The sequence below is a fragment of the Motacilla alba genome, chromosome 3 (assembly GCF_015832195.1).
Source record: "Motacilla alba alba isolate MOTALB_02 chromosome 3, Motacilla_alba_V1.0_pri, whole genome shotgun sequence".
Lineage (NCBI taxonomy): Eukaryota > Metazoa > Chordata > Aves > Passeriformes > Motacillidae > Motacilla > Motacilla alba.
The window spans coordinates 17,146,769-17,156,403 of record NC_052018.1 but is presented as its reverse complement, the minus strand read 5'-3'; the positions used below and the strand labels follow the sequence as shown (position 1 = coordinate 17,156,403).

The following is a 9,635-nucleotide window of genomic DNA, read 5'->3' as shown; positions in this document are numbered from 1 at the left end:
TCTAACAAAGATTTGAGAAAGGGAACATTTGTTTTGTCTACCCTGCTTTGCTGTTCTCCTAGTCTGCATCACTAGTTTTGGGTTCTAGAAAAATTAAGACTATAAATATATTCTGCATGTGTGCAATTGATAATGTCTGACGTCAATTTTTGCACATATATTTTAATCGCACCACTTCAAATATGGACCTACACTTCTAAGAACCCAGCATCAAAACCCAGAAAGTCTGGCTTCATGTGCAAGTCTGCATAAGGAGAAAGGCCAAGTGGAGTTTCTCAAGATGAGTGATCTTTTACCTGGACAAGCTAAGGATACACAATAGTTAGACAGGCACATATTTGCACCCTGATCATTCATATGCAGTAGTGTCTTCTGTATAAGAATTTCCTCTATCCAGGACTGAGTACCTGAATGCTTAATAATTTCTAAAATAATTGGATCACCTATAAGTATGCATTTTCAGTCTGCATGTATGGCAAATCCAAAGGCTGCTGAAATACAAATAATATAACAAACAAAACAGTATCTATTTCTAGAATTTAAAACTTTATAGAACGTATAATTTATACAATATATTAATAACATACCCAAAACCATTAAACAGTGCATGAATAAAATGTATTTTTAGAAGTTTTTCTTTCAATCACCTTGTATATACAGACTGGATATAGGAACTACAGTACTGAGTACATTTTTATTTAGAAGATAGATTCATTGATAATTGCACTTGCTTAAAACAGGAAAGTAAGTAAAAGTGTTTTAAACCAAATTTCTATTTTAAGATTTTCTTTTCTGGAACTTTATTTCTGACCTCACAAAGGCTTATCCATATGTTTAGTTTTACACTTAGGAGTAACAATAGTTTAACTAATGTACATAAAAATAAGCTTTTGCAGACCTGAAGTCTTGATGTAGCCTGTGTTCACATTCAACCTGTTCAAACACCCACACAAGAAAGAAAAGATTAACTGAAAAGGTGCAATCATTCCCATTGCTCAGAATCTCTGTTGTTCTTCATTTTGCATTCTCTCAAAATAATACTAGTTCTCATTAACAACATTAATAGGATAAAGAAAATTTTTTGTAAAAAATCTTTTAGTGATCATTTATAAGTTTTTAGTTTTGGGTTCTCCTCAGGTCTCTGTGTCTCATTTGCTGGCATTGTCTGGGTTCCCTCTGAAAATAACTATCATTTCAATTGAATATATAAACAGGCTTGGACTTTATTACTTAGAGCCCTTGGTGTTTACTGGTACTCATTTACAACACATTTTTTTTCCAGGATGCCCACCACAGCAACAGCTGCTCATCCTCTATTCCAAAAATACCCTCAACACTGGACACTGGATTTTCTGTTCCTAAATGTTATAATAATTTTATGGTTTTAGCACTGATGATATTTCAGCCTCTCCTTGAGCATCTAATGCTCCTGATGCAGTGCAGCAAATTTTGGTATACAATGGATTGGGGAATAGGTTCTCCTGGTGATGCAGATGCAACATGACAGCATCTCAAAATGTCCTGGTGTCAGAAAGCACTCTGAGGCACTTCATGCATGACCGTAGTGTCTGTTTCTTTACAAAGAATGCTGAATGACGTGAGTAGCATTTGGCTTTATACAGAAAGTAGAGTAGCAACCACAAAACAGATAACCTGCACAGATTACTGCTGACACAATAAAACCATATTCAGTATTTCTGTGAGACAAAACACATCACTGTACATTTTCAGGTACCAAAACAGTGTGGCAATAAAAAGTATCTTTTAAGTGCTACTACACAAAAGTTGCTTTCAAAAATCACAGTGTTTCTTAATTAGTTGTAGAACAGTCTTGAGAACCTCTTCTTTGGAGGGGCTGGCATCAACCTCTTGGCATGCAGGATTCACCATCCTTCTGTATGACTCTTCAACTCTAAAAACAAAACAAGAGAAATTAAACTTCAAAATGCAGGGATACGAAATGAAATTAGTCATCAGTCTCAGAAGACAGTGCTCGCACTGCAGAGACAGACGATAGAAAATCTAATATGAAGCTAAGAATGAAATCTCCTGCAAAGAGCAATAAACTATTAGCAACTGTTACAATGTAAATCTCAAACCACATAGTTTCCTTGACACTGATTCCCAGAGCTCCAGATATATTAACAAGACATGGCATAAAGTATTTCTTTCTTTACAGCTTATCACTGGATATAGTTTGGTATAGCAGTAGAATGGACAGTCTGCTTCTAGCACCTGAATTATTTTTTTTCAGTTTCTGCTAAGGTATCTCAGAACTATATGGCATTGCATTGTGTAGTTGTGCTCATTGACTGACCTCAGCTTTGACTCACTAGATTACAGAGTTGACATATCATTCAACCCCTTCCTCTGATCAACTAACCAGATGAATAACAAGATAAAATACGGGATGAAAACCTCCTCACTTAGGCTATAAGCATAATGCAGAGCGCTCCCACATTTAGTCTTTGAGAGTGTGAATGTGGATGTAAATATTATTGTCTATGTTCCCATAATGCCATTCAGGACAGAAGTCACAAGACAAATCAAGGAAGATTCTGGATATTCTCATATTCAGATTGACATAATAAATAGGTAGAAATAACTAAAAGCTTTCTGACACGAATATGCAGTAACAGGATTAAAATGTAAAAGATGCTTAAATGGCAGTATGTTCCCTTGCTAACTCATCCCTCTGTAGGTCCCACTATATGAGCTATGTGTCCACACAGAGTTTCTGTCAAAATGAAGCCATCACAGAATCATAGAATGTTAAGGGGCCGGAATGGACCTTAAAGATCATCTAGTCCCAATCCCCCTACCATGGGCAGGGATACCTCCCACGAGACCAGGTCGCTTAAGGCCTTACCCAACCTGACTTTAAACACTGCCACAGTTGGAGCATCAACAGCATCTCTGGGCAACCTGTGTCAGTGTCTTACCACACTCACAGTTAAAAATTTCTTCCTAATAGCTAACCTAAATTTCCCCTTTTTCCATCTCTATCCATTACTCCTTGTTCTACCTCTACAGTTCCTGATGAAGAGTCCCTCTCTGGCTTCCCTGTAAGCCCCTTCAGGTACTGGAAGGTTGCTATGAGGTGCCCACTCAACCTTCTCTTTTCCAGGCTGAACAGCTCCCCTTTCTCATGCTGTCTTTGTAGAGGAGGTGCTCCACTTCTCTCATCAATTTTGTGATCCTCCTCTGAGCTTGCTCCAACAGTTCCATGTCCTTATTATTTTGGGGAAACCAAAACTGGACCCAGCACTCCAGGTGGGGTCTCACAAGAGCAATGTAAAGGAGGATCCCCTCCTTCAACCTGCTGGCCATGGTGCACAGATGCAGCCCAGGGTACAGTTGGCATTCTGGGCTGTGAGTGCACATTGACAGCTCATGATGAGTTTTTCATCAACCATCACCCTCAAGTCTTTCTCTTCAGGGTGCTCTCAATCACTTCTCCATCCAATCTACACGAATGCTTGGGATTGCCACAACCCAGGTGTAGGACATTATACTTCTCTTTGTTGAATTTCATGAGGTTCATACAGACCCACCCCTCAGGCGTGTCCAGGTTCCTCTGAATGGCATCCCTTCCCTCCAGTGTGTTCACTGCACCACACAGCTTGGTCTCATCAGCAAAGCTGCTGAGAGTGCACTTGTTTCCACTGCCCATGTCACCAAAAAGATGCTGAATAGTATCAGCCCCAGTAGCGACCCCAGGGGACACCACTTGTCATTGGTTCCCATGTGGACAGTAAGCCATTGACCACAACTCTTTGTGTGCTGCCATCCAGCTAATTCTTCATTCACTAAATGGTCCATTGATCAAATCCATGTCTCTCCAATCTGAAGATGAGGATGTCATGTGGGACACTGTCAAACACTACGAAGAAGTCCAGGCAGATGACATCAGTTGCTCTGCCCCATTCACCAATGTTGAATTTGTCAGGCAAAATCTCCCCTTTGCAAAGCCACTTTGGCTTTACAAATTGTAGTCACTTCTGACTTTACAATATTTTTAAGGTATATCATCACCAGAAATTTAAAAGCCTAAAGGTAGATTTCAGCCTTGCTTGTAGATATGAAAACTAATATTCAGGTGTCTCTGCTGACGTGTCTATATGAACACTGGGTATTTGAGCTTCCACCTTAGACAAAGATGATCTAATCAATACATTTGGCAGAACCTAGACAGCAATTCAGCACACTCTGAAGCAGGATACCTAGGGTGCCATTCAGTTGCTTAAATTAATGTACTAGTTCTGCTTGAGATGCTCTGGATTACTTCATTTAGCTTCCAGTTCCTAGCCCAGGAAGAGTCCACAGGTTCTGCATCACATCTCATATCAAAAGGCTTTAGATACTTAAGTTTAGATCACTCAGCTTCAAATGAGTGGTGAGATGAATAATTTTGAAGGCTCCATTGAATGTATTGACTATGCTGGTACTTGAAATACTTTGTACAACTAAAGACATCTACAAGAGGATGTTTAAATTTTATTCTCCTAATCTGGAGCTCAATTCCAGAATTTCCCGGGGAAGCTGTGTGTTTCAGCTTCTTGCCTCCCAGTCCTGGAACTCTAAAGACCATCTCCTTCATGACCTCACTGAGAAAGATGTGAAAATAAAAGCAGCAAAGAAAAATAGAAGTATTTTAACTCAAAGCTCCTTTACAATTAAATTATACATCTGCATCTTTCAATCACTTTTAGTTAGAAGTGAGAGAATTTACCCTCCCTGACAGCCATGCGTTCTTTCCCAAAAAACCCAAAAACCAAATAAAAGCTTATGCAAAGGAAATTCTTGTGGAAATTCTTGTCTCAGTAATGTGAGAGGCACATTTGTTATTGATCCCACAGGAGCCTCTTATTCCCCATTAAAGGGTACCTTTGGCGAAACAAGCTGTTAGCTTCCAACTCAGCTTCCTCCTTTGTTTTCTCCAGCCCCCGATGCTGAAGTCTCCGGATTCGTTCTTCAGGGTCAACAGTCAGGAGAAGAACAAGATCAGGTTTAAGCAGATCTTCAGGCCACTGATACACCTCATCCTGAGCTGGTGGAAGATCCTGGACTTCCCCACTTGTTTCAGTGGCAATTGCATAGGCAGCTGTGCTGTGCCAGTATCTGTCAGGAAAATACAAAATAGAGGGAGAGAAATTTTAAAGAGAACATTAATTCTGCAATAATATAGGAGACAGTTGGCATTAAAACAACAAGTCAATAATGATGAGGGGAAGGGCTTTGAAGGGAAATTCAAATAGCAGTTCTGTGCTATCCATCATTTCTTAACAAAGATAATAGTCAGTGCACTATTCAGAGCTAATGTGAACTATTAATTAAAACATTAATTAATTAAAACATTATGTAGAGACTGTTTCAGATAGTCCTATCCAAAGAAAGTCTGCTCATATATTGAGACAGGTCAAAGAAGAGTTATAATATATCTCAAAATCCTTTACTCCAAGTCCCCTTTTTTGTGGTTCCCATCCTACTTAATGCAATAGATTTGGTAGAGAACATGCAGTCTTCACAAACATGCGAATGAACACAGGCATTACTAATGTTACTAATTTCACTTGCATTTACATTGTTACTAATGTTACTTGCATTTAACATTCTCCCTACTACAAGGCACTGAGATAGATTTCAGTGGATTTGGGGCTGGTTGAAAATAGCACTCACATGCAAACAACGTATATGTGTACGTGTGTTTGCGTGTGTTGTAGCAGGAGGTTACAGTACACCTACTGAAATAAGCTAGAGGGTTCAAAGTACATCTAGACTTTTTTATGAACAATAATATTGTAAGCTGCCTACACAGTGAAAACCAGAAATAACACAAACAAACCCAAAAAAATTAGGAAGTATATCTCTATGTTTAAATTCACAGAGTAAGTCTACCTAAAACTCAGTCATTCCAATCCACCCATATCTGAGACACATCTTAGAGACAGCCATGACCAGCAGCCCACAGTCTCCTCTGATTTGTCACAAAACCCTGGTTTAGCTCAGGATGCACAATCTGTGCCTTCACTATTCCTAACTGAAGATGTAAGAATTTTCATGTCCTAAAGCTAGTTATGAGTATAACACTGACTGAAGTTCCCTATTTTACTGTTATCATAAGTGTTACTCTTTAAAAAATATAATATTTATCTGACTCTCTGCAGAGTGCTTCCAAAAAATCCTAAACAAACTATAAAAACCCCAAAACAAAGCCCCTGAAGAAACACAGAGACGATCACTGACTGCTAGTAACAGTGAACAACTGTATGATGGTACTGATATAAGAGGGCTTCTTAAATACACAAACCTGTCTATGATCACAGGTGCCTGAGTGGATGCTTTGGCTATCTCTGAAGCCAGAATGTAGTTGCCCGCAGCATAAAATGCTCTTTTAATGGGTGTTCGCTCATCATCAAATACGGTCCTCCACTGGCTGATGCAGGCTGGTGGGGACCTCAGCAGAATGCCATTCAGGTTGTCCTTAACAGCCTGGGTCACTGTGGTTTTGCCTGTATTTCATTTACAGAAGGAAACATTCATTATATTATTTACCAGATACATCTGAGTTTTAAAAACTGAAAAACGCTCCTGTCTGTTCATGTGGAGTACAGGTTCTGACATGTGAATATGTAACCCGAGCATCTTGTCATAAGGTTTCCAGTGGAAAATGATTCTGAATCTGGTTGCAGGAATTATTACTCCTCTTCCTGTTCTCTGGGCCTTCCAGCCCTTCCTTTAGCCAGCTTTCAGTTTTCACTCCCTTAAATGCATGAAGTGCATGGCAATGTCTCCATATATTCATGGCAATTTCCCTATCTATTAATTTATAATATTTTTCTCGGTTGCAATTTATGTGAATGTTGCCATGCTGGTCATCCAGTTCCTTCTTTTTATGAGGATTTTCAGTTCTCTTTAACTCACAAGTCAGAAAACAAAGTTAGTAAGAAGCAAGTAATATTTCTTTTAGACAAACCGCTGACAGTTTCCCAGACTACCACTAGTTTAACTCATTTATTTGAAAATTCTCCTGTAAAAGTATGTTTCATCATCTGCAGAAGAAATTTTATTTTCAGTACTCCACTCTGTATTCTTTCATTTGCATAGGTAAGGAATTAAACCACTGAATGTAAATTAGCATACACTAATCTTTCACAAGTAAGAGAAGACAGATTGGCATTTGTAATTATTATCCATATCTATCACAGGTTTCTGAGATTTTTAAAATTTTATTTTAATGCCTTATGCCTAATAAAAAACACACCAGTTGCTCCTTTCAACAATTTCTCATCTATGGTTCTTCAACCACATATTGCTCTTACCTGTGGCATCCAGCCCCTCAAAAACTATGACGGGAAAACATCCCTTTTTTTGGTGCTCTGGGCATTTCTCCAGCAGGTCGAGCACTGCTTCAGCCTCTGGGATCCGTTCTGCACACTGCAAGGAGAGATCACAGAATGTGTTGCATCGGAAGGGACCTTTAAAGACCATCTAGTCCAACCCCCATGCAGTGCACTGGACCATCCTAAAGTAGATCAGGTCTCCTAGAGCCCTGTCCAACCTGACCTGGAATGTTTCAAGAGATGAAACATCCATCACTTCTCCGGGCAACCTATGCCAGTGTTTCACCACCCTCAAGGTAAAAAACTTCTTCCTTACTTCTGGTCAGAACCTGCCCTCCCTTCGTTTAAAACGATTACGCCTCGTTCCCCTGGTACCCGCCCGCCCAACGGCGCGGGAGAGCCGAGCGTGGGCTCCGCGCCCGCGGTGCTGACCTGGCGCAGGCGCTGGCGGAGGGCGCTGGCGGAGGGCGGCAGGGCGCGGACCGCGGGCCGGGGGCCCGGCGAGCCCGGGACGCAGCGCCCCAGCATCGCCGGGAGCCGGGAGCCGGGAGCAGGGAGCCGGGAGCAGGGAGCCGGGAGCCGAGAGCCCGGAGCAGCGAGCCGGGCCAGCGGCAGAGCGGAGGGGACGGGCGGAGGCGGAGGAGGAGCCAGCGGGAAACGAAACTGGCCCGGCCGGCCGGGAAAGCGCCGGCCTGCGGGGACCAGCGCGGAGCAAGGGGCAGCTCCTCGGAACGCCCTTCTGCCTTCCCCGCCCCGCGTCTCTGGCACGGGGTTGAACGGGTTCGGTCCCGCGGGGAATGGGTCTGTGCGCGGACGGGCGCAAGCCACCACGGGTTGTAAGGTCCCAGCCTCGGGATCCGGCCTGCCCGCCCACCAGCAGCAAAAGGTTACATTCCCACGGGCTCCCGTGGCTGAATCCTGGCGATCCTCTTCAAAAAAAAATTAGAATTGCAAAATATGCTCCGCTGCTTTGGACTGGCCCAAAATGCCAAAAATGTCCTAACCCAAACTGAACTACTTTGTGGAGTTGCAATGCCCAAGCAGCACTGGGCTGTCAGGCATATCAGCAACTTGACCCCATTATTTGGTAATTCTATGCCTTGATAACAAGACCAACGGACACAAATAATTTTGGGAGTAAACTGGATTTTTAGAAACTTCTTGTCATTTTTCAAGCAATTTTCCAACGGCCAATTTCAGCTTTAATCAGCTCTCATGTTGGAGCCAAGAACACTGCAAATAGCAATAGCACAGACTTCGTCTTGTGAGAGCTGCTAGGAGTAACATTGCCTAAAATGTAGTTTTTGAGTTTTCAGAAGATGAAACTTAAAATGTTGGAGAACCTGCATCTCTGTAGAAAACTTCTTTTCTTTTTCAATAGTTGATGAACTGCCACGTAGAGATATCTAAAGTTAAACTTCTGACATGTTTTTGAACTAATAGACTCTACAAGAAATTCCTTGGAAACCTGTCTTCCCCTGGTCATCTCAAATGCCTGCACAAATACCTTTTACTTAGTGTAACTGCAGGGAGAGGGGAGCAGCTGGTAGGCAGTACCAGTTGCAAATCATCTGTACTAGTTGGAAACTGCCCATCCCAAAGAAGCTGATAGAAGTCTGGGCCAGAGCCACAGCTGGGAGCATAGCCTTGGAAGCTCTTCAATACAGTCCCAGCATCATGTACCAAAATTCATTTAGTTCTTTTTAAGGCTGTTTCACCCCTGAAAATTCTAGCACCATTCCACATCACTCAAACACATGGCTATGGCATCTGGGTATGGATACCAGAAGGCGCAGGGTAAAACATGGTTCATTATACAGGAAGCCAATAGGTAGTTTTAAGACCATAATAATATGCACTGATTAAGAGTAGGGGCTCTTCTCAGCCAATATTTTGTCTGGTAGAATGACATGCTGTACATGCCTGGCTCATCCATGGTCTCTTCTCCTAGTCCTTGTGCTCCTCCAGCCTCCACAGTCACTGTATTAGGGATGTTAAACAGTACATCCTCATCTTTCCCTTTCAGCACCTGTTGTGGACCCTTGCTCATGGAGTTGGCTAAATGTCATACAATCTGCCTCCACAAACCCCTGTAGTCTCCAATTCCAACAATGCCACTGTTGCATAAAAATTTTGTAAGTTTTAAATGCACATCTTTATTTCAATAAGTGCCCCTTCTAATAATATAACTGATTTTGGTGAATAACAGTTCAACATTCAGTTTATTTCTTACCTACAGGATTTTTTAAAATATCACTCAGATTTCCCCTTCAGCTTTTTCATGTCAGAAAC

General features: G+C 41.6%; 1 protein-coding gene across 1 annotated transcript; it reads right to left on the bottom strand.

Annotated features, from left to right (window-relative positions):
* Positions 1 to 551: 551 nt before the first annotated feature.
* On the bottom strand, positions 552 to 9,393 carry CMPK2 (cytidine/uridine monophosphate kinase 2). Its single transcript, XM_038130776.1, has 6 exons — positions 9,267 to 9,393; positions 7,776 to 8,272; positions 7,323 to 7,437; positions 6,311 to 6,512; positions 4,888 to 5,121; positions 552 to 1,912 (listed from the first exon to the last, which is right to left on the bottom strand). The coding sequence occupies exons 1-6, from the start codon at positions 9,391 to 9,393 to the stop codon at positions 1,792 to 1,794; spliced, it is 1,296 nt and encodes a 431-aa protein (XP_037986704.1). The 3' UTR covers positions 552 to 1,791.
* Positions 9,394 to 9,635: the final 242 nt, after the last annotated feature.

Bases quoted from the DNA above. Each gene is read 5' to 3' on its own strand.
- CMPK2 (XM_038130776.1), bottom strand. From the start codon at position 9,393: ATGAGCAAGGGTCCACAACAGGTGCTGAAAGGGAAAGATGAGGATGTA. The intron at 7,438-7,775 runs GTCAGCACCGCG...CTCTCCTTGCAG, and splicing joins TCCGCCAGCGCCTGCGCCAG to TGTGCAGAACGGATCCCAGA. The intron at 1,913-4,887 runs GTACCCTTTAAT...TTTTGTTTTTAG, and splicing joins AACAGCTTGTTTCGCCAAAG to AGTTGAAGAGTCATACAGAA.